This window comes from Notolepis coatsorum (assembly GCF_963971535.1).
Source record: "Notolepis coatsorum genome assembly, chromosome: 18".
Classification (NCBI taxonomy): Eukaryota; Metazoa; Chordata; class Actinopteri; order Aulopiformes; family Paralepididae; genus Notolepis; species Notolepis coatsorum.
This window is the reverse complement of record NC_140182.1, coordinates 99,039,802-99,064,234: the sequence shown is the minus strand read 5'-3', so window position 1 is coordinate 99,064,234 and position 24,433 is coordinate 99,039,802. Positions and strand designations below refer to the sequence as shown.

The 24,433-nt window shown below is 47.9% G+C and overlaps 1 protein-coding gene across 1 annotated transcript in view; it reads left to right on the top strand.

The window, feature by feature from the left end:
* Positions 1 to 24,433, top strand: part of lrriq1 (leucine-rich repeats and IQ motif containing 1) — a gene marked incomplete at both ends in the record, with an annotated part of 160,285 nt that overhangs the window by 45,241 nt on the left and 90,611 nt on the right. The window contains 3 exons of the mRNA XM_084335301.1: positions 17,229 to 17,381; positions 18,230 to 18,380; positions 20,412 to 20,605. Of these exons, the coding sequence (XP_084191427.1) occupies positions 17,229 to 17,381; positions 18,230 to 18,380; positions 20,412 to 20,605 (498 nt within the window). The remainder of the gene's footprint in view (positions 1 to 17,228; positions 17,382 to 18,229; positions 18,381 to 20,411; positions 20,606 to 24,433) is intronic.

Below are 24,433 nucleotides of genomic sequence, written 5' to 3'. Positions count from 1 at the left end.
TATACCATGAGGCCATTTTATTTAGGATTTCTTTTGGCAACCCCACACTTGATGTATCACGTAATTTCAACATGGAATTAAGGAATATCAAAATAAAAGCACACGTTGTTGAACTTGGTCATGCATATTTATTAGACAATTTAATTACAGCACTATGTTATCAATACACATTTATAAAACGAGGCATATTTAGCAAACATTTTGTAAAAAATATATATATATATATTTTATTTTACTTGCCAATGCGCTGTCACCTACCCACTTTGGGTCGCGACCCGTAGTTTGAGAACCACTGGTCTAGAGTTTCAGAAACCTGAAGATGGTAGCCGTATCTCCTTTGCAGGCTTTGTCATTTCCATTTTACAGTACATAATATGGGGTCCTACTAATCACCCCAAAGTACCAGAAAATACCAGAAAATACCAGAAACTACCCCAAAATACCCCAAAGTATACCCCAAAATACCAGAAACTACCCCAAAATACCAGAAAATACCAGAAAATACCAGAAACTACCCCAAAATACCCCAAAATACCCCAAAGTATACCCCAAAATACCAGAAACTACCCCAAAATACCAGAAAATACCAGAAACTACCCCAAAATACCCCAAAGTATACCCCAACATACCAGAAACTACCCCAAAATACCCCAAAGTATACCCCAAAATACCAGAAACTACCCCAAAATACCAGAAAATACCAGAAAATACCAGAAACTACCCCAAAATACCCCAAAGTATACCCCAAAATACCAGAAACTACCCCAAAATACCCCAAAATACCAGAAAATACCAGAAAATACCAGAAACTACCCCAAAATACCCCAAAGTATACCCCAAAATACCAGAAACTACCCCAAAATACCAGAAAATACCAGAAAATACCAGAAACTACCCCAAAATACCCCAAAGTATACCCCAACATACCAGAAACTACCCCAAAATACCCCAAAGTATACCCCAAAATACCAGAAAATACCCCAAAATACCAGAAAATACCAGAAACTACCAGAAACTACCCCAAAGTATACCCCAAAATACCAGAAACTACCCCAAAATACCAGAAAATACCAGAAAATACCCCAAAATACCCCAAAATACCAGAAAATACCAGAAAATACCAGAAAATACCCCAAAATACCCCGAAGTATACCCCAAAATACCAGAAACTACCCCAAAATACCCCAAAATACCAGAAAATACCAGAAAATACCAGAAAATACCCCAAAATACCCCAAAGTATACCCCAAAATACCAGAAACTACCCCAAAATACCAGAAAATACCAGAAAATACCAGAAACTACCCCAAAATACCCCAAAGTATACCCCAACATACCAGAAACTACCCCAAAATACCCCAAAGTATACCCCAAAATACCAGAAAATACCCCAAAATACCAGAAAATACCAGAAACTACCAGAAACTACCCCAAAGTATACCCCAAAATACCAGAAACTACCCCAAAATACCAGAAAATACCCCAAAATACCCCAAAATACCAGAAAATACCAGAAAATACCAGAAAATACCCCAAAATACCCCGAAGTATACCCCAAAATACCAGAAACTACCCCAAAATACCCCAAAATACCAGAAAATACCAGAAAATACCAGAAAATACCCCAAAGTATACCCCAAAGTATACCCCAACATACCAGAAACTACCCCAAAATACCCCAAAGTATACCCCAAAATACCAGAAACTACCCCAAAATACCAGAAAATACCAGAAACTACCAGAAACTACCCCAAAGTATACCCCAAAATACCAGAAACTACCCCAAAATACCCCAAAATACCAGAAAATACCAGAAAATACCAGAAAATACCCCAAAATTGTGAGGTTTCTGTCCTTGCTTTCTCACTCGTTCTGTTCCTTTAACCACCCTTGCTTTGTTTTCATTCATTTTTTCTGTCAAGTATTTCAATTCCCTCGTTCACACGTTTCTCCCCGTTGACGTCATCTGAGACGTCGCTGATTGGTTCTCTCACTTCCCCACGCTTGTCAATCACATTCCCCAGCTGTCACTGCTTTTCAATCAATCGATCCCTCATTATTTATACCCCGTTTTCCCCACCCTAAGTTGTTGGATCGTCTTGATTTGTCGCTGGATGTTTTTCCCCGTTGCTGCTGTTTCACTGTGCTGTTCTCCAGGAATTCCTAGAAGCCTTCGCTTGGATACCTGCTCCGTGGCGCGCGCTCGCCTCCTCTGTTGTTCCTGTTCCTTTTACGCAGCTCGTCTGGGTGAGTTTTCTAGATTGACTGTCTTGACCTATTTCCGATTTTCGTGTGTAACCTTTACACTGAAGTCTACCACCTTTTTGTCAAACAGTCACTCACCCAGCCATTATCGATTTTGCTCTTTCCTTTATGGAATAATATTTTTTGGGATCTTCCACCTCCCTCTGTGTGTTTGCTCACGCCGAAGATATTATTTCACATTTGGACAGTGTTTGGATTTTTGCTCACTGTGTGTTTACACGAAGATATTATTTCACATTTGGACAGTGTTTGGATTTTTGCTCACTGTGTGTTTACATGAAGATATTCACTTGGGCTGTTTTTGGAATATTGCACATCACTGTGTTGTTAACACGAAGAATATTACACCCTGTCCTCCTGCTCGTTTCAAGTCTGCTCTGTCACTGACTCGTTCCCTCTCTCCCTCTCTCGGTCTTGCACAACATCTGAGAGATCCGCCGTGAGAATTCTGCAGAGCGGTACAGAGGTCTGCTCCTGCTTCCCAAGACTACCCTTCCGGGAGAAGCTGCAGAGCAGCAGAACTTTGCCCCTTGTTCATTGTACCTGTTCTTGTTGACCTGCTTTCCCTGTTTCACTTATTCTTATTACCAAATAAACAAGCCCTCGTATTTGGCAACTCTGAATCCTACTCTCTTGTGTCGTTAGCGTTTGGGGTCGGTGTCAAACCATAACATTACGATCCAACCACTATGACGACCCCAGCCGACACAGAGGGGGTCAGAACCGCACTTGCAATTCAAGTCGAGTTGACCAGGGATCACGGTCTCCAACTAGAGCGGGCTGCGGCTGCGGTGCAGGACCTCAGGGACCAGGTCCTGCCTATGCAGGGTTCAATGGCCGCTATGGCGGGACAACAGTCCGAGATTCTCGCCCAGCTTAACTCGCTGGGCGACGCCGTTAATACTTTTCATCTCTCACACCCTTCAGGAACATTCCCCGCAGCCCCAGCAGATCTCGCACCTCGGGAACCCCTTCTCTCCGTCCCACGGCTGTTCGACGGTAATCCCGAGGAGTGTGCCACATTCATCATGCAATGTGAGTTGGTTTTCCGTCATCAACCAAGCCGTTTTTCTGCTCATGGGTCCCGAGTGGCTTATATAACCAACCTACTTTCAGGCCATGCTGCCCAGTGGGTCACTTCCTCCTGGGCAATGGAAGCAGATTTTTTGTTCTCCTACCCAGACTTCGTGGCGGAGCTCCGCAGAGTGTTCCACCATCCAGCCCGAGGTCTGGACCCTGGAGCCCGGTTGGGGACCTTCCGACAAGGGAGCAGCAGGGTGACGGACTATGTCATGGAGTTTCGACTGGCGGCGGTGGAGAGTGGATGGAACGAACCTGCTCTTCGCCTAACCTTCATAAGGGGGCTCAGTGACGCAGTCCGGGACCAGCTCGCTACCCGGGAGTTGCCCGACTCCCTCGAGGAGCTGTTTAGCCTTGTCATCCGTATTGACGGACGCCTCCTGGAGAGAAGGCGCGAGAGGACCCGACTGTCACCTCCTGAAGCACCCCGGACTCCTGGACGCCCCGTCCCCAACACTACTGGTGGTAACAGGCTTCCCCGTCCGGTGCGCGAGGAGGAACCCATGCAGCTGGGACGCTCTCATCTGAGCCAGGCGGAGCGTCAGGCAAGGCTCAGGTCCGGTCTCTGCCTCTACTGCGGAGGTGCGGGACACCGTATCGCCGACTGCCCTACCCGGCCAAAGGATCGGGCTCACCAAGACCCCGGGAGATCCTGGTGAGCCGTTTTTCCCATTCCCAGCGCCGCGCACCACCTGACCACCTGATGAGCGTCACCCTGGCCTGGGGGGACCAACGTGCCACGGTGGAGGCCCTCATCGACTCTGGGGCTGACGAGAACTTCCTCGACTTCGAGTTTGCCACCCAAGCCAACATACCTCTTGAGGCCCTTGTGAGGCCCTTGGAGATCTTTTCGTTGGACCAACACCGCCTGGCCGACATCTCTCAACGGACCGGCCCAGTCTTGCTGACCATTGCTGGGAACCACGTAGAGAGGATCCAGTTCCTCATTACCCAATCCCCCCTTGTCCCGGTGGTCCTGGGTAGGCCCTGGCTCGCGCTGCACGAGCCCCACATCGCCTGGTCCTCCGGTACCATCAGGGGCTGGAGCTCCTCCTGTCACGCCCGCTGTCTACAGGCGGCGTCTTGTCCCCCGCCCCGGAGACCGGCTGGTGAGTTGCCCCCGGATCCCTCGTCCATTCCTCCCGAGTACCACGACCTCATGGAGGTATTCAGTAAGACCAGGGCTCAGTCCCTTCCACCTCACCGCCCCTATGACTGCGCCATCGACCTCCGCCAAGGGGCTCCCCTTCCCGGCAGCCGCCTCTACAGTCTGACTGTCCCGGAGAAGAAGGCGATGGATCTCTACATCTCTGAGTCATTGGAAGCAGGACTCATTCGGCCTTCCTCCTCCCCGGTGGCGGCCGGGTTCTTCTTTGTTGGTAAGAAGGATGGGGACCTGCGACCCTGCATCGACTATCGTCAGCTCAACGAGATCACCATCAAGAACAAATACCCCCTACCTCTCATGAGCTCCACCTTCGAGCCACTGACCCAGGCCTCGTTCTTCACCAAGCTGGATCTCCGAAGTGCCTATCATCTTGTCCGTATCCGTGAGGGCGATGAATGGAAGACCGCCTTCAAGACCCCCAGGGGCCACTATGAGTACCTTGTGATGCCGTTCGGCCTCACCAACGCCCCGGCGGTATTCCAGGCACTCATGAACGATGTCCTCCGTGACATGCTGGAGGTGTTCGTGGTGGTGTACCTGGACGACATTCTTATCTTTTCCAGGACCCTCGAGGAACACATCCTGCATGTCCGCCGGGTGCTGGAGCGCCTCCTCCACAATCGGCTCTTCGTCAAGGCGGAGAAGTGCCGTTTCCACTCCAACTCCGTCGACTACCTGGGCTTCATCGTGGAGAAGGGCTTGACCCGAGCGGATCCTCGCAAGATCCAGGCTGTGGAGGATTGGCCGGAACCCACCACTCGGAAGGAGTTACAGAGTTTCCTCGGGTTCGCAAACTTCTACCGAAGGTTCATCCGGAACTACAGCCAAGTGGCGGAGCCTCTTACCAAGCTGACCTCCCCCGCTCTGCCGTTCGACTGGTCCCCAGCGGCATGCGCTGCGTTCCGCTCCCTCAAGAGAAGGTTCACTTCCGCTCCTATCCTGCTCCACCCTGACCCCAAGAGACAGTTCATCGTGGAGGTGGACGCCTCGGATTCTGGCCTGGGCGCTGTCCTATCCCAGCGTTCTCCTTCCGACCAGAAGGTACATCCTTGCGCCTTCTACTCGCGTCGCTTCCTCCCCGCCGAGAGGAACTACGACACCGGCAATCGGGAGCTACTGGCGGTCGTGGCTGCTCTGGAGGAGTGGCGTCATTGGCTAGAGGGTGCCGAGGAGCCTTTTACCATCTGGACGGACCACAAGAACCTAACGTTCATCCGCGCTTCCAGGCGCCTCAACGGTCGGCAGGCGAGATGGGCCAGTTTCCTCAGTCGGTTCGACTTCTCGCTGACCTTCCGCCCCGGTTCCCGCAACACGAAGGCCGACTCCCTGTCCCGGATGCACTCCAAGGGGGCTCCACCCTCTGAGGACCCATCTCCCATCATCCCGGAGGCCCGAGTGGTTGGAGCCATCACCTTGGGCATCGAGGGTGTGGTGAGGCGTGCCCTACGCTTCCAACGTGCTCCAAGCAACGTCCCTAGGAGCCGTCTCTTCGTCCCTGACTCTGTCCGGTCCCAGGTACTGCTGTGGGGCCATACCAGCCGGTTCGCCTGCCACCCAGGCGTCCATCGCACGTTCTCCTTCCTGGCTCGTCGTTTCTGGTGGCCCACCATGCGGAACGACGTCAAGGAGTTCGTATTGGCCTGCGCGGTCTGTGCCCGCAGCAAGGCCTCTCACCAGGCACCCTCCGGGCTCTTGCAGCCACTTCCCGTTCCAAGCCGTCCGTGGTCACATGTGGCGCTCGACTTCGTCACTGGTCTACCCTCCTCCCAGGGGAACACCTGCCTTCTGACCGTGGTGGATCGATTCAGCAAGGGGGTCCACCTCGTGGCCCTCTCCAAGCTTCCCTCAGCAGCCGAGACGGCGGACCTCCTGACGCACCACGTGTTCCGCCTTCACGGTTTTCCCCAGGACATCGTCTCTGACCGGGGGCCCCAGTTCACCTCCCAGGTATGGCGGGCTTTCTGCAAGGGATTGGGGGCAACGGTCAGTCTCTCCTCTGGCTACCATCCCCAGACAAACGGGCAGACGGAGAGGATGAACCAGAGCGTGGAGTCTGCTCTTCGGTGTGTGGCAGCCGAGAGGCCGGCATCCTGGAGTCGTTTCCTTCCCTGGGTTGAATACTCGATCAACTCAATGGTCAGTTCCGCCACCGGCCTCTCCCCTTTTGAGGCCTCCCTGGGCTACCAGCCCCCTCTTTTTCCCGCACTGGAGACGGAAGTGGCAGTTCCCTCCGTGCAGGTCCACCTCGACCGCTGCCGTCGCGTTTGGGAGATCACCAGGACCGCGCTGCTCCGGACATCTGAGCGCGCCTGTCGTGGTGCCGACCGGCGCCGGGTTCCCGCGCCGACTTACCGCCCTGGGCAGAGGGTGTGGCTCTCCGCGAAGGACCTCCCGCTACGGTCCTCGGCCAAGAAGCTCAACCCTCGCTTCGTCGGTCCTTTCGAGGTCCTGAAGGTACTCAGTCCGGCGGCCCTGCGCCTGAAGCTTCCTGCATCCATGCACATCCACCCCGTGTTCCATGTCTCCCGGGTTAAGCCCGTCTCCCTCAGTCCCCTTATGCCTCCAGCTCCTGATCCACCGCCTCCTGTGCTAGTGGATGGTCACCCCCAGTGGCAGGTCCGCCGGTTGATGGGCGTTCGTCGGCGGGGCCGGGGGTTCCAATACCTGGTGGACTGGGAGGGTTACGGCCCTGAGGAGCGTAGCTGGGTCTCCCGGCAGCTCATCGTGGATCCCGGCTTGATCACCGACTTCCATCGGGCCCATCCTGACGAGCCGGGTCGGCCTGGTCGCCGGGTGGCTCCCGTGGAGGGGGGGGTACTGTGAGGTTTCTGTCCTTGCTTTCTCACTCGTTCTGTTCCTTTAACCACCCTCGCTTTGTTTTCATTCATTTTTTCTGTCAAGTATTTCAATTCCCTCGTTCACACGTTTCTCCCCGTTGACGTCATCTGAGACGTCGCTGATTGGTTCTCTCACTTCCCCACGCTTGTCAATCACATTCCCCAGCTGTCACTGCTTTTCAATCAATCGATCCCTCATTATTTATACCCCGTTTTCCCCACCCTAAGTTGTTGGATCGTCTTGATTTGTCGCTGGATGTTTTTCCCCGTTGCTGCTGTTTCACTGTGCTGTTCTCCAGGAATTCCTAGAAGCCTTCGCTTGGATACCTGCTCCGTGGCGCGCGCTCGCCTCCTCTGTTGTTCCTGTTCCTTTTACGCAGCTCGTCTGGGTGAGTTTTCTAGATTGACTGTCTTGACCTATTTCCGATTTTCGTGTGTAACCTTTACACTGAAGTCTACCACCTTTTTGTCAAACAGTCACTCACCCAGCCATTATCGATTTTGCTCTTTCCTTTATGGAATAATATTTTTTGGGATCTTCCACCTCCCTCTGTGTGTTTGCTCACGCCGAAGATATTATTTCACATTTGGACAGTGTTTGGATTTTTGCTCACTGTGTGTTTACACGAAGATATTATTTCACATTTGGACAGTGTTTGGATTTTTGCTCACTGTGTGTTTACATGAAGATATTCACTTGGGCTGTTTTTGGAATATTGCACATCACTGTGTTGTTAACACGAAGAATATTACACCCTGTCCTCCTGCTCGTTTCAAGTCTGCTCTGTCACTGACTCGTTCCCTCTCTCCCTCTCTCGGTCTTGCACAACATCTGAGAGATCCGCCGTGAGAATTCTGCAGAGCGGTACAGAGGTCTGCTCCTGCTTCCCAAGACTACCCTTCCGGGAGAAGCTGCAGAGCAGCAGAACTTTGCCCCTTGTTCATTGTACCTGTTCTTGTTGACCTGCTTTCCCTGTTTCACTTATTCTTATTACCAAATAAACAAGCCCTCGTATTTGGCAACTCTGAATCCTACTCTCTTGTGTCGTTAGCGTTTGGGGTCGGTGTCAAACCATAACAAAAATACCCCGAAGTATACCCCAAAATACCAGAAACTACCCCAAAATACCCCAAAATACCAGAAAATACCAGAAACGGCCCCAAAATACCCCAAAATACCAGAAAATACCAGAAAATACCAGAAACTACCCCAAAATACCCCAAAGTATACCCCAAAATACCAGAAACTACCCCAAAATACCCCAAAATACCAGAAAATACCAGAAAATACCAGAAAATACCCCAAAATACCCCAAAGTATACCCCAAAATACCAGAAACTACCCCAAAATACCCCAAAATACCAGAAAATACCAGAAAATACCAGAAACTACCCCAAAATACCCCAAAGTATACCCCAAAATACCAGAAACTACCCCAAAATACCCCAAAATACCAGAAAATACCAGAAAATACCAGAAACTACCCCAAAATACCCCAAAGTATACCCCAAAATACCAGAAACTACCCCAAAATACCCCAGAATACCAGAAAATACCAGAAACTACCCCAAAATACCCCAAAGTATACCCCAACATACCAGAAACTACCCCAAAATACCCCAAAATACCCCAAAGTATACCCCAAAATACCAGAAACTACCCCAAAATACCAGAAAATACCAGAAACTACCCCAAAGTATACCCCAAAATACCATGTGTGTGTGTGTGTCTGGGTCTCTAGCACTCAAGATGGATTCCAACTTGTATGGCATCTTGATGGAGGAGCTGTGGAACAAGGGAAACCAACCAGGGGGGGAGAGAGAGGGGGAGAGAGAGAGAGAGAGAGAGAGGGGGGGGGGAGATGGAGAGAGAGAAGGGGGATAGAGGGAGATGGAGAGAGAGAGAGAGGGGGGAGATGGAGAGAGAGAAGGGGGATAGAGGGAGATGGAGAGAGAGAAGGGGGATATAGGGAGATGGAGAGAGAGAAGGGGGAGAGAGAGAACGGGAGAGAGAGAGAGAAGAAGGGAGAGAGAGGGAGGGAGGGAGAGAGAAAGATGGATAGAGAGAGAGAGAGAGAGAGGGGAGATGGAGAGAGAGAGAAGGGAGGGAGATGGAGAGAGAGAAGGGGGATAGAGGGAGATGGAGAGAGAGAAGGGGGAGAGAGAGGAAGAGAGAGAAGAAGGGAGAGAGAGGGAGGGAGGGAGAGAGAAAGATGGATAGAGAGAGAGAGGGAGAAGAGGGGGACAATGAGCTATTTATATAGCTCTTTTATCCAAAGCGCTTTACAATTTATGCCTCACATTCACTCACACACCGACGGCGGAGGCGACCATGCCAAGTGCCAATCTGCTCACCGGGAGGAGCAGGGCTTAAGTGTCTTGCTCAAGGACACTCGGACACGCCGCCGGGAGGAGCCGGAATCGAACCGGGAATCTTCTGATTAACCAGACGAGCGCTCGGCTCTACCTCCTGAGCCCTCTACGTTTTTTATGTCTCACTCTTTGTCTCACTAAACCTTTACTGCGTTAATCCCTTCCTGGATGCAGCCAGAGTACAGAGTGCCTCAGTCACTACAGCCATAATGTGGAGACACACACACACACACACACACGCACACACACGCACGCACGCACACACACACACACACACACACACACACTATTACACACTATTACACTATTACACACTATTACACACTATTACACTATTACACACTATTACACTATTACACACTATTACACTATTACACTATTACACACTATTACACACTATTACACTATTACACTAGCACACTATTACACTTTTACACACTATTACACACTATTACACACTATTACACTATTAAACACTATTACACTATTACACTTTTACACACTATTACACACTATTACACTATTACACACTATTACACTATTACACTATTACACACTATTACACTATTACACACTATTACACTATTACACTATTACACACTATTACACTATTACACTATTACACACTATTACACTATTACACAATATTACACTATTACACACTATCACACTATTACACTATTACACTATTACACACTATTACACTATTACACACTATTACTACTATTACACTATTACACTATTACACACTAGTTGGGGTACTTTGGGGTATTTTGGGGTATTTTCTGGTATTTTCTGGTACTTTTGGGTATACTTTGGGGTATTTTGGGGTATTTTCTGGTACTTTGGGGTATACCTTGGGGTATTTTGGGGTACTTTGGGGGTATTTTGGGGTATTTTCTGGTACTTTGGGGTATACTTTGGGGTATTTTAGGGTATTTTGGGGTAGTTTCTGGTATTTTGGGGTATACTTTGGGGTATTTTGGGGTATTTTCTGGTATTTTCTGTTTTTTTCTGGTATTTTGGGGTAGTTTCTGGTATTTTGGGGTATACTTTGGGGTATTTTGGGGTATTTTTTGGTATTTTCTGGTATTTTCTGGTATTTTGGGGTATTTTGGGGTCGTTTCTGGTATTTTGGGGTATACTTTGGGGTATTTTGGGGTAGTTTCTGGTAGTTTCTGGTATTTTCTGGTATTTTGGGGTAGTTTCTGGTATTTTGGGGTATACTTTGGGGTATTTTGGGGTAGTTTCTGGTAGTTTCTGGTATTTTCTGGTATTTTGGGGTATTTTCTGGTATTTTGGGGTATACTTTGGGGTATTTTGGGGTAGTTTCTGGTATTTTGGGGTATACTTTGGGGTATTTTGGGGTATTTTGGGGTAGTTTCTGGTATTTTGGGGTATACTTTGGGGTATTTTGGGGTAGTTTCTGGTATTTTCTGGTATTTTCTGGTATTTTGGGGTATTTTGGGGTAGTTTCTGGTATTTTGGGGTATACTTTGGGGTATTTTGGGGTAGTTTCTGGTATTTTCTGGTATTTTCCGGTATATTGGGGTATTTTGGGGTAGTTTCTGGTATTTTGGGGTATACTTTGGGGTATTTTGGGGTATTTTCTGGTATTTTCTGGTATTTTGGGGTAGTTTCTGGTATTTTGGGGTATACTTTGGGGTATTTTGGGGTAGTTTCTGGTATTTTGGGGTATAATTTGGGGTATTTTGGGGTAGTTTCTGGTATTTTCTGGTATTTTCTGGTACTTTGGGGTGATTAGTAGGACCCCATAATATGTCATATCAAGTGGGTAGGTAGTTCTGTATCGTATCGCTCTCGCTCGGCATCGCTCTCTGCACTATCTCGCATACGTGCACGCGCACTGAATAAAGACCACAATGTACCTTTAATCCCAATATTCGTCTGACCACACCCCTATCAGCTTACCCATATAAGCAGGGGTGGGGCCACCCACTCTCCTCCTTCTCGCTTTCACCACAAGGAAGAAGTGCCTCGGTAGATCCCCACACTTGACACCATGATGGAAGAAAGGTTTAGGAGCAGCTTTGGGAAACAAGGATACGTTGACATCATATCTTTATTTTCTCTCTCACTATTTTCGAGAAAATACGGCGATATTGTCTTCGTACTGGAGTGTCTGGAAGATGATGATCATTCTAAAAACCCTCCACCGGTTTTCGTATTGGGAGCACGCCGCTGCATGCTTCTCAACTGCAGTTCCTTGCTGTGTTTGTTGGGGTGAAACCTGTCAGGCCACAGCTGAACTGTCGGACATGCCGCTGTTGTGAGAAGCGGTGCGTTCCAGGTTGGGTGAGTAGTGTTTGCTGGCGGGCTCCACTTGTCTGTTAGTGCTATGGGGGCTACTTGACAAAGTTTATGGAAACCGGCCCCAGGCTAGGGTCCTTTGTTCAGCCACCTAGGCGACAGAAGGCCTTGGTCTGAAGACCATTATAGTTTTAACTAGTGGGCCGCGACCATTGACACTGGTGATCCCTGTGTGTTCTGGACGAGTGGATTCTCTCTGTCACCGTGTTAAGGCCCCATCTTTCATATCCAAATGAGAGTATTCCTTCACGAGGGGATATGTGCATGTAATGTGCGATAGCGGCAGATTCATGTTCAAAGTCAGCTACACAGGCCAGTTGGTACTGTGCTGATTCCGTCGGATGTGGTAAAGTCACCGTTGTGAAGCGGTGTTGACATCTTGTTTTCTCTTTTCTCTTAAAAAGTGAGGAGAGGTTCAGAACGGCGGCCTGTCTGGGTGAGTGTTATGTCATTGTTTACATGTTCATAGCTTACGGTTAGCCAGTCAGCTGTTAACTGCTGCGTTAGCCTGCTGGATCGCTGCATGGCCTGCTTAGGGCCTACTATTAGCCAGTCAGCTGTTAGCTGCGGGGCTAGCATGTCGTGGTCGCTAGGTAACGTTAGCTTGCTGCTATGGCCATGGCCTGGCGCGGGGTAGCTTAGCTTCTCGCGCGCCGCCGTGAGCTCGCTTCTGATCGCGTGCGTCGTTAGATCGGCGTCTCGCGAGCAGAAGCAGTAGCACCCGAACGGTTGGAGCGGCCGTTAGCTTGATGCTATTCTGTTGAACGTGCTTTGATTTTAACATGTTTTACACTCTTGACCACGACGTCATCCTTGACAGGGGATGTTTTCGTCGACCCTGCCCTGAGCCAGGACGGCAAGGTTGCATCAACAGGGGACTGTAGTGCGGGTTGGGGCGGTGACGCTGCCCAGTTCGGACAACACAGGAGCGGCTGTGTTTCCTACGGTGTCTGTGACTGCACTTCGCTGATCTGCGTTCCGGGTAGGAACGGGGTTGACCAGACCTCATAACACGTCTTCTGGTTTTACTTTGCTAAATGTATTGTGAATAACGGTGTTTTTCCCAAAACGTGTGTTGCTACAATGCATTTAGGATACGTTGCGGGTTATGTGTGAGCTGTTTTTGTCACTGGCAGTTAGCTTCTCCGTGCAAACGGGATGTAATGATCTGGTTGTTGTGTGAGAAACACGGCCGTGTACTCACAACTAAGGTAACTAACCTATGAAGCTATGCTTGGTGACAAGTGAGTAAAAGAATGTTCTTTCTCAGACTGTAATGACAATGAACAGTGTGTTCACACATTAACAGGTTTTCCTGTTTTAACTGGCCGTATTGAGGGTAAAATAGGAGGATTGTGTTTCCCCCCCGGTTCCCTGGGGACTTTTTCATCCTCCTATCAGACATGTTGTGCATTAATTGTGTCTTTTGTGTGGTAGGGATACGATGTAACTCTTAGCTTGATTGCTGAGGTTGTGCTAAATCTGCTGGAGAAACTTATTTCCTAAAGGGAAATTGGTTTGGTTGCTGTCATGTGTGCTTAGCAAGGCCTGTGGTCGATACTAATCAAGAATGATGTATTCTCTCATTGTGAAAAAAACGGCGTTCCTCTGTTGAGTGTTTTTGCCGTTTTTTGTAGGTGATGATGGGTTGTGTGTGTCATGTGACCTACAACTGGGTTGTACTGGCCACAGAAGCACATGTGTATGTTGGACCGGGGTTCTTAGAGCCCTCTCTATTCTGTGTTTTTCCTTAGTAAAAATCAGATAGCAGGTTAGCTCATGCGCTGTGTGGAGCTGTGAAACGCTTCATAGAGCTGACTATGACTGTGTCATATTCTCTTTTTGTCGTTACATCGTATCATGGGTGTGGGGTCGTAAAGGGGTGAACTGGTAACCTTTCCTCTCCCCATTGTTCTGTCGGTCAGGGGTACACCCCCTGTCCTTCAAGGTTCCCGTCACGTGGCGGTTCGGCACGTTCCGGGGGGGGGGGGGGGGGGGGGGAGGGAGTTCCTGGTCCCACGGCCTGGTATATTGGGCGTGTGCACCGCAGGAATTCCCCCGCCATAGAGTACGTCACCGTGCGCGTCTCTGTTGGTAGGACTTCCGTGTGCTGTTCAGGTCCATGTGATGGATCTGTTTTCAGGGGGGGTGGTCAGGGCTCCTCCTCACCAAGCGCCTATTCAGGCCTTCTGTGAGTTCGGACTCCTTCTTCCATGTGAGGAAGCCTCCATCAGAGTACAGAGCCTTCCTCCTCAGATTGTCAAAGTGAGTGGACCCTCTAGAAGGGTCCTTTTCTATTGTATGTATATTCGATTCAATTCGTTTATTGAGTGTGTATGGGTTCAGTGCCTCTTCCCCGGAGGCCCTAAAACCAGTTTTTTACATGGCTCAAGGTGCAATATATTCTTTTCAATCTGTACAGCTCGCGTGGGAAGTCTCTCTGGGGATCCCCGTCTCTTTCCTATGGGAGGGTGGTGGGATGTAAAAATGTGAAAATTTTTTACCCCGGCTGTGTAGACTGGGATACATACTGTTGATGCTTCCTTCTTTCTATTCCAGAAGTGTTGGAGTTAGGGAGTGTCACACCCCTCTTGTCGTTCCCCTGGGCGCCTTGGGGATTCAATGACAGGTCTAAATAGCCTGTTCATTGATGGGGGTGTGTCCCGACGCACGTATAGTGCTAGCTCGCTGTAAACAGGCGATTGACTGGCACGCCTTGGTTGCTTGTGGTTGAAACAGCGTTTTTATAAAGCAACTGAGATGGGGGTTTTTCCTCTTCCGACGACCACATCCCATGACCTGGGTGGGTTGTCGACGGATTCTCGTTCATGTCTGGGGGATGATGACGGGATGGATCTGAACATATGTGGTGGGGTCTCACGCCCTTGGGGTGGGCCACCAGGCGCGGTTCGTCCGAACGTCTGGGTGGCGCCTTCTTTTCATGTTAAGATCAACACGCATATCTGCCCTTCTCCTGGAGTAGGCATGTCGGCGTGGTTAGGGCACGGGACTGGTTCTGGTCACGCTGGTCCAGATCAGTTGAACCCGTTGTCCGCCGGGGATGCAGATCTGCTGTTCTGGTACCCTGAGGGACTTGGGCTTTTTTCAGGGGGAAAAATGCCAGGTCGGTCTGGGTGTCACAGGGTTAAGCGCTATGGAGACCCTGGTTGGGTATGTTTTTACTCAGCACTGTCGTCATGGCTTACAGCCATGCCATTCTGTACGCGCTCGATCTCGTCGGATCTCGGCCGCTACACAGGTTGGTCCTGGTTAGTACTTGGTTGGGAGACCGCCGGGGAATACCAGGTACGGTGTGCTTAGGGGCTGGTTCTCCATTATTTTTCGCTCCTCTCTCACGCATGGCGAAGAGGGGCCTGTGGGGGTGGTTTTTTGACCTCCTCTGGTGACCCTGTGCTTCCCGTACCGCCAGGCCCGGTCCGAAGTGATGTTTGCGACCCGTAGGCCTGGGTTAACCCTTTTTGGAAACTGAAACACTTGTACTGCGGTATAGCCGGTGTATACCCGCAGGTGTGTTTTGGAGTTTTTTCTTGAGGGGTTATAGGAACAACCACCGCATTGGGTAACACCGAGGTGGTTGATTCCCTGGTGTGTTGGAGCAGTGTCAACTCCCGGGTTCACCGTTTGAGGGTGCCCCTGCACGTTCATGACGTCTGCCAATCGTGTCAGCCTTCTCTGCCTCGACCCCTCTGGGTGGGGGTTTTTAAATGGAGGCTTGGTCATGCAACACCGCCAGCTTACGCTCCTTCCGCCGGGGCGGCTGTGTTCAGCTGTCCCCTCTGGCGCCTGTCTCGTCCGCAGTCTCCAGGCTAGGGTTAACAGCCTGTTGCCTGGTTTTTCCCCGGTGCGCTGCCTGCTTCCGTTGGTTAACCTTTTTTGTGTGCTTACGGCCATGCTGACTGCCTGTTCTGCAGGGTCAGTGTGCCAGGCGGTGTACTGTTGGGGGGACAGGGCCCGCTCGGCTTACGGCCATACCAACCTGAACACGCCCGATCTCGTCCGATCTCGGAAGCTAAGCAGGTTCTGGCCTGGTTAGTACTTGGATGGGATTCCGCCTGGGAATACCAGGTGCAGTAACTGAGGGGCCTTTGTCCGAATACGCTGGCGATGTGGGGGGCGGGGCACTACGTGCCCACCTGGTGGGGTCTTGATGCTGGCATCATGGACTTCTCCGGGCCCCCATTCTAGGGAGTCCAGTCCTTTTGGTGGGTCTGGGTCTTCCTTCGTGCTCCGCTGCTACGGCCTTGCCACGGGGTTGGGTTTGCCCTTGACCCCGTGATTCTGGGGGCAGTAACGAGGTTGTTCCTCCGTTCGTTCCCGGGTGGCATGCGGGTTGTGCGTGTGTGTAGTCGTGGGGTCAAGCCACGGTCTGCTCACCCTGTGCGTTGAGTTGCTTGAGTGCCTCTTCGCACGGTCGGGTCCGTCGCCCTCCCGTGAAGCCCCTAATTGGGGGGGTGCCCGCCATTAGGGTGGGTCGGGGGGGCTCGGCCCTCCCTGTTCTGATGGTTTGTGGGGGGCTGTCAGCGGGGTGTATTTGTCGGCCGTTGGCTCTCGCTCGGCCTCCCTTGTGCAGAGAGCGATGCCGAGCGAGAGCGATACGATACAGAACGTTAGGTTATGACTATAACCAAGTTCTGTTAGTATAGCGAAGCTCGGCATCCGACGCCGCTGCAGCCTTTGACCTCGCCTTGTGGCGAAAGCTTGGGAAGGAGGAGAGTGGGTGGCCCCACCCCTGCTTATATGGGTAAGCTGATAGGGGTGTGGTCAGACGAATATTGGGATTAAAGGTACATTGTGGTCTTTATTCAGTGCGCGTGCACGTATGCGAGATAGTGCAGAGAGCGATGCCGAGCTTCGCTATACTAACAGAACTTGGTTATAGTCATAACCTAACGTTTCCCTCAGTCTGGCCTAATAGTGGGAGTGGACTAATAGTGGGCGTGGCCTAATTATGGGGGTGGCCTAATAGTGGGAGTGGCCATTGAGTATACAGGTTGGGTGCAATGTGAAGAACTGCAAGCATGTACAAAGACCTCTTGTGTGCTTGTAGAGTCTTCAACTTCCTATCCCCAAAGTAACGGCCCACAACATGGTAGCTTTACCGCCCCAATGCCAGCGGAAAGGTCTAAAGACCAGCACCTCCTCTTCTCCTGTAGGTGACCACGGTAACCCTGGAGGGCGTTCCCGGCTGTAGCCTGTCCACGCTCGCCCAGTGTCCCCGGCTGCAGTCCCTCACGCTCAGACGCTGTGGTCTCAAAACCCTGGAGGGCCTCAGCCTCTGTCCAGAGCTCTGCTACATCGATGTGCAGGTAGATCCAAATCAAATCAAATCAAATTTATTTATAGGGCCCGACAACACACGTTAATGTCCCCATGGGCCGTACAGATCTTCTTTAAACAAGTCAAGAAGAAAACATAACAATAAGTCAAGAACAGAACAAGAACACCATAAGGTCCAAACATTTTTAGATGAATACAAATAAATGAAAGAATGCAAGCACTCCCAGACATACCCCACGCGAAGGTAAGGAAAAACTCACTAAAACCTAACAATAGGGAGGAGAGAAACCTTAGAAGGGCCATTCAAGGGGGGATCTCCCTTCTTAGATGTTGTTGATAGTAGTGTTGCAGACGGACAGTTGGTAAGCATGCACTCATGTGTGTAGTGGAACACAGATGAGTGCATGCAATAGCAACTGTACATTTTGAAAAATTAAAGATAGAGCTAATAGCGATAGCAACTGAACATTTTGAAAGATTAAAGATAGAGCTGATAGCGAATCTATTTGAGGCACAGGGGCGGCGCAAAGAGGGTCACGTCCTCCCCGTCTTAGTCAAGGGACATTTAACACTCCGGTCGTTGCTCAGGGACAGCCGGAGACAGGGAGATAGGGGCGGCGCAGAGAGGGTCGCGAACTCCCCGACATCATCACGGGACATCCAATGTCTACAAGAGCCTTTATTCTCAACCAATAGATTCAGTAGATTGCCAGTGAGGAAAATCCACTTCCTAAAAGTAATTGAACCAAACCCCCTAATTATATCATTATTGTTTTTGTCTTTCTTTAAATATTTTCATCAGTGTTTGTGATGATTGGAAAAGAAATGGCTAGATTGACGTATTGTGTTCTGAAAACTAGCCTTCCTCTCTTCACAGGAAAATGAGATCACATTTGTGGACTGTGAAAATCTGACCAACCTACGCGTCCTTAGACTCTGCCGTAACCGGCTCACATCCATCCACGGCTTGGGTGGTTGTGTCAATTTGGATGTTCTGGAGCTCTCGCACAACTCCATCACCCGTATCGGTAAGCCACGTCAACGTTTTCCAATACTTTAAAATAAAGCCTTCCAATTTTTGATAGGTGGGTAAAGTATTACGGCAAAATGAAATGTGAAACGTGAAAGTGCTTTGTCATCAGCAAATATATATGGAAACACATTTTGGAGGTGGAGCAACTTAAACACTTTGAGAGTTTGTGCTTTGTATATCCAGTTTCTGTCATAGGGGCACTTCACTGGGATGCAAAGCTGACATATTGTTATGCACATAGTCTCACACTGTTAAGATAATGACTGCAGCTTATCTTTGCGTTGCATTCGGAGGAAAGGAATCGATGAGAGACGATGAACTCTTTAGCCTTTTTGGCTTGGTTTATTTCACATTGGTCATAAACATTGTTGCAGCGTGCACCTGCTACTCCAAGGTGCAGCTGAGAGGATGAGAGAGAGAGGGAGCTGAGCAGGTGGACACACCCCTTTTTATAAGCTCAGCACGGTGAAACAGATGTGCGCCTCTACCTTTAGTTAGAGCGCCCCATAGTGTTACAACAACATTACTGCACTTATGATATATACAGAGAACACATTGATATATATTAAGGCTGTCAAATATATCGCGTTAATATCACGTTAACTCCCGATTCTATTAATGCCACTAATTTTTTTTAACTCAAGATTAACTAAAAAAAAAAAAAAAAAAAAAAAAAAAACTTTTTTTTTTATTTTTTTTACTTGACTTCACTCAGGTGTATTATTGATGCTCTCATTGATACTATGTTTGTTTCTGAAGTGTGTGTGTGTGTGTGTGTGTGTGTGTGTGTGTGTGTGTGTGTGTGTGTGTGTGTGTGTGTGTGTGTGTGAGTGAGATATAGAGAGAGAGGGGGGTGAGAGAGATGAGGAAGGGGCAAAAGAGAAAGAGAGCTGGGAGAGTGTGTGTGTGAGGGAGAGAGGGGGGTGTGTGATTAATCAGCCCTTGTGTGTGTGAATGTAACAAGTTCCTAACGTTTTCTTTCCCCTATTATTTCATGCACACTTTATTCATTGTTTTAAATTATTATTTTCTTTTAAGTTATTTTGTGCATCACTCTGTTTTGAATTTGATGCAAATTTGCAATGCATGAGGGTCATCCTTTTGTGTTAAATGGCTGCATAAAGCAAGCATTTGTTGACTCGCATGTTGATAAGAGTATTAAAACTTGGAACTTGAAAAATCTGTTTAAGGTAAAAAAAAAAAAAAAAAACGATTAATTTGCGATTAATCGCGAGTTAACTATGGACAATCATGCGATTAATCGAGTTAAATATTTTAATCGTTTGACAGCACTAATATATATATATATATAGAGTACATAATAGCACAACTGAGGAAATTTTTACCTTTACTCTTAACATACACATTATATAAAAATGGTAAACACACTAAATCCATTTGGTTTGAGAGTCGGAGTCAATGTGTGGACTCGTTAAGTTCGAGAAGCCTCATTTTGATTAATCTCCATGAGTTTATCCAGGTCTGCAATAGGCCACAAGAGGGCAGCATCAGCCTTTTCCAATGTCAGCGTTCCATCCACTGTACAGCAATATATATTATAATGTGACTTTGTTAGTATGAAGAGTCACCCCTATAGCCAGAGGCTGAAGTCATGAATAGATATAGACATTCTATTGGACGCTCAGCCGCCACTGAGAAGTCTCTGCTCCGTCTTCTTCTGAAATTGAATCATCTACTCATCATATGAACGGAGACTCTCTGCATTTTTGTATACCTCTACTTTTTAAAGGTGAACTGGAGTCTTTAAAATATACTCTTTCTGTATGCAATTGAAGAGTTTTTGTGTGTTAGTACAGTTTATTACATTATATTATTGGAGATATTGGGTACCTGAAGCTTGTGAAGTATCGCTCCGATTTATTAGTTTAAATCATCTGTACCTTGAAAGTATTGATAAATGCTGGCTATATAACAATTTGAAATTAAACTATTGGCAATGTCTCCTTCCACTATTATTCACTCTGAAGGACAGACTGTTACTGTTCTATGTTTCTCTTCTCTGTAGCTGGACTGGAGTCACTGAAAAGGCTGCAGAGGTTGACAGTGGACCACAACCAGCTGATCAGAACCCTGGGTCTGAGGGAGGTGTGTACACTCCTCTATCTGGACTGTTCTTACAACCATCTGACCAGCGTGGAGGGACTCGACCACTGTGCTCTGCTCAGCTTCCTGGACCTGACGGCCAACAACCTCACTGAGGTACAGTATCCAGACACCTAGCTGACAACCTCAGTGAGGTACAGTATACTATCCAAACACCTAGCTGACAGAACAACAACCTCACTGAAATACAGTATCCAGACACCTAGCTGACCGAACAACAACCTCACTGAAATACAGTATCCAAACACCTAGCTGACCGAACAACAACCTCACTGAAATACAGTATCCAAGTCGAGTCAAGTCAAGAGTTTTATTTGTCACGGCATACAAGTATACAATGAAATGCGGGGGGTCTTGCAACACCTAGCTGACACCTAGCTGACAGAACAACAATTTTTTTTTGACCCAGATAGTTTTCTAGTGGTCCATAGCTATTCACTTTTGTTGGTTTGTACTACAAGGCTAATAATTTTCAGACATATGTGTATAAGGTCGCCATAAAGAAGGTCGCCATAATCCAATACAGGAAGAAAGGTGGCTGCAACTAACTTCTTCCTGGCAGCAAATGTAAAGCACTGTAGCACGCAACACTTTGATGAACATTGTTACTCAGCTGATAGAGTTGTACCCTTCCTGATGACTTGTCGTACAGAACTTGTAAGTCGCTTTGGATAAAAGCGTCAGCTAAATGACTAAATGTAAATGTAAATGATCAGGCTCTCTATATGAGGTCTAAAATAAAGCCAATCATCATTCAAAACACCCAGGTACTTATAACAAGGCCCTAAATCGATCGTGTTTCCTTGTAAGGAGAACACATTGGCCATTAGAAAAATTCATTAGTTTGGTTTTAGAAACATTTAAAACAAGTTTCAAGTCTATAAGCTGACGTTCCACAAGGTTAAAGGCAGTCTGTAAGTAGTCAAGGGCCTCAGCAAGGGTGGAACCACAACAGTAAATGACGGTATCGTCAGCATAGAAATGGAATTTAACATCAGGGACGTTTCTGCCAAGTGCATCCACATAAATACTAAACAAAATTGGACCCAAAACAGAGCCCCGGGGCACGCCAGAAGAGACATTTAACATTGTAAAATAACTACCTTCAAAATGTGTACTTTGAATTCTGTCTTGACAGATAATTAGCAAACCCACCAACTTCTTGATTTGATGGCCCAATATTCGACAATCATTGCTTTAAGATGGAATGATTCACAGTGTCAAAGGCCTTGGAGAGATCATCAATCTGCAATGTGCTAGACAAGATTTTCTGATTACTATAAAGAGTTGAGTAGCAAGTTCAAGTTCAAGTTCAAGTTCTTTAATAGTTGTCATACAGAAGTACAGAATACTTTCATACAAAATGCTTCTTACTGTTACGCTCCAGAGACTGTGCTAGACAAGATAGTATCAAATAACATAATAACATAATATAGCATGAATTTAGAAGAAGAATGAGGTCACAGTTGTTCGGTATAGACATATGTACAATGTTCTGAGTTACCATATAATATACAATACACAATACTATGCAGTGTACTAATGTACAGTACTATCTAGTGCAAAGCAGAAATGGGATGAGGTACAATTTTAGGTACAATTTACAGTAAGGTGTACGAGTTGTAGTGCAATCCTTCATCCATAAATATAAAGTGTGGGGAGTGGGTGCTACAGTGTGTTTGTTTAAAGTGGGTGTGTGCTATAAAGTGTGTGTAGTGGGTGCTACAGTGTGTTTGTTTAAAGTGAGTGTGTGCGTGTGGATGTGTGTGCTATGTGTGTTTGGTGGTTGTTGTTGTGTAGTGTTCATTCATTGTTCGTTTAGCAGCCTGATGGCCTGGGGATAGAAGCTACTTCTGAGTCTTTCTGTGCTCGCCTTGAGACTCCTGTGTCGCTTGCCTGACGGCAGCAGTTCAAAGAGGCAGTTGTTCGGGTGGCTCGAGTCCTTAATAATTCTCTTAGCCTTCCCCTTGCAACGCTTGTTGTAAATGTTCTGGAGGGTGGGGAGCCCCCCTCCAATTGTGCGTTCGGCTGAACGTGTCACTCTTTGTAGTCTGCTTTGGTCTTTTGCAGTGCTATTCCCAAACCAGGAGGTGATGTTGCCGGTCAAGATGCTCTCTATTGTACATGAGTAGAAGTTCTTAAGGATCTTCTGGCTGACTTGGAACTTCCTTAGGCGCCTGAGGAAGTAGAGGCGTTGTCGTGCCTTCTTCACCACACTGTTAATGTGTATGGTCCATTTCAAGTCCTCGGATATGTGGGCTCCGAGGTACTTGAAGCTGTTGACTCTCTCAACCGGTGCCCCGTCGATGCTGAGGGGGCTGTAGTCCTTGACCCCCGACCTCCTGAAGTCCACAATCATCTCCTTTGTTTTGCTGACGTTCAGGGAGAGGCTGTTTTCCTGGCACCATCCCGCCAGGACCTTGACCTCTTCCAGGTAGGCCCTCTCGTCGTTGGCAGAGATCAGGCCCACCACCACTGTGTCGTCAGCAAATTTGACGATTGTAAGATCCTGATCAAACTGGCCAGTATCACGTCTTCGTCTGTTTGGCCCTCCATCCAATTCCTCTGTGTTGTGTACTTTTAATGGTCCTGACGTCTCCGATACTGGTAGATAAGATCCTTATCTCCCCCCGTTAGTGCAATCCATAAACCATCCTAATTCTCCACCTCCGTAAGAATTCGACACTTCAGTCACCCGAACAACTGCCTCTTTGAACTGCTGCGGTCAGGCAAGCGATACCGGAGTCTCAAGGCGAGCACAGAAAGACTCAGAAGAAGCTTCTATCCCCAGGCCATCAGGCTGCTAAACGAACAATGAATGAACACTACACAACAACAACCACCAAACGCACATAGCACACACATCCACACGCACACACTCACTTTAAACAAACACACTGTAGCACCCACTCCACACACTTTATAGCACACACCCACTTTAAACAAACACACTGTAGCACCCACTCCCCACACTTTATATTTATTGATGAAGGATTGCACTACAACTCGTACACCTTACTGTAAATTGTACCTAAAATTGTACCTCATCCCATTTCTGCTTTGCACTAGATAGTACTGTACATTAGTACACTGCATAGTATTGTATATTATATGGTAACTCAGAACATTGTACATATGTCTATACCGAACACTGTGACCTCATTTTTCTTCTTCTAAATTACATGCTATATTATGTTATTTGATACTATCTTGTCTAGCACAGTCTCTGGAGCGTAACAGTAAGAAGCATTTTGTATGAAAGTATTCTGTACTTCTGTATGACAACTATTAAAGAACTTGAACTTGGCTTACACCCGGAAACACCGTTCGACTTATAGATGTTCGTCGTCGCAACGACGCCCCCGCCTTCTGGTTGTCATGCGACGTGTTGTCATGACAACTGCATAACCTTTAACACTAATAAACTTTCATTAAGATGAACCTCTCTCCCTCCTGCTCTGGGCCTACACTTGCTCTTATCTCAGATGTTCTCACAAGGAATGTCAACAAACATTCTCTCGTTGGCAGTGTGGTGCTCTGCTAAGCCAAACACATTTCTGCCCTCTCTGACCTGGCACCGTTAGATGCTACCATCTTCCCCCAATCTATACATCACATACATTGAAAAAGCACCCCAAATCTCTCACATTTTGAACAGGGCTCTAGACTAACTTTTCCACTAGTCGAACTGGTATGTCCAACTTTCTCAGTAGGTGGCACCAACCCAAGATTTGGTCACTTTTTTCTTTTTTTTCTTTTTACTGTGCAGTAGCCTATTCAGGACAATAATTCAGGGCATTAGACTGTGAGTAAAATGATCGCATATGCAACACAACTGTAATTCGACAATGTTGGATCATAAATGTGGGGAATAATGACAATAACGATTTGGCAGTACAGTAGGTCTGATACCATTGTTTACAA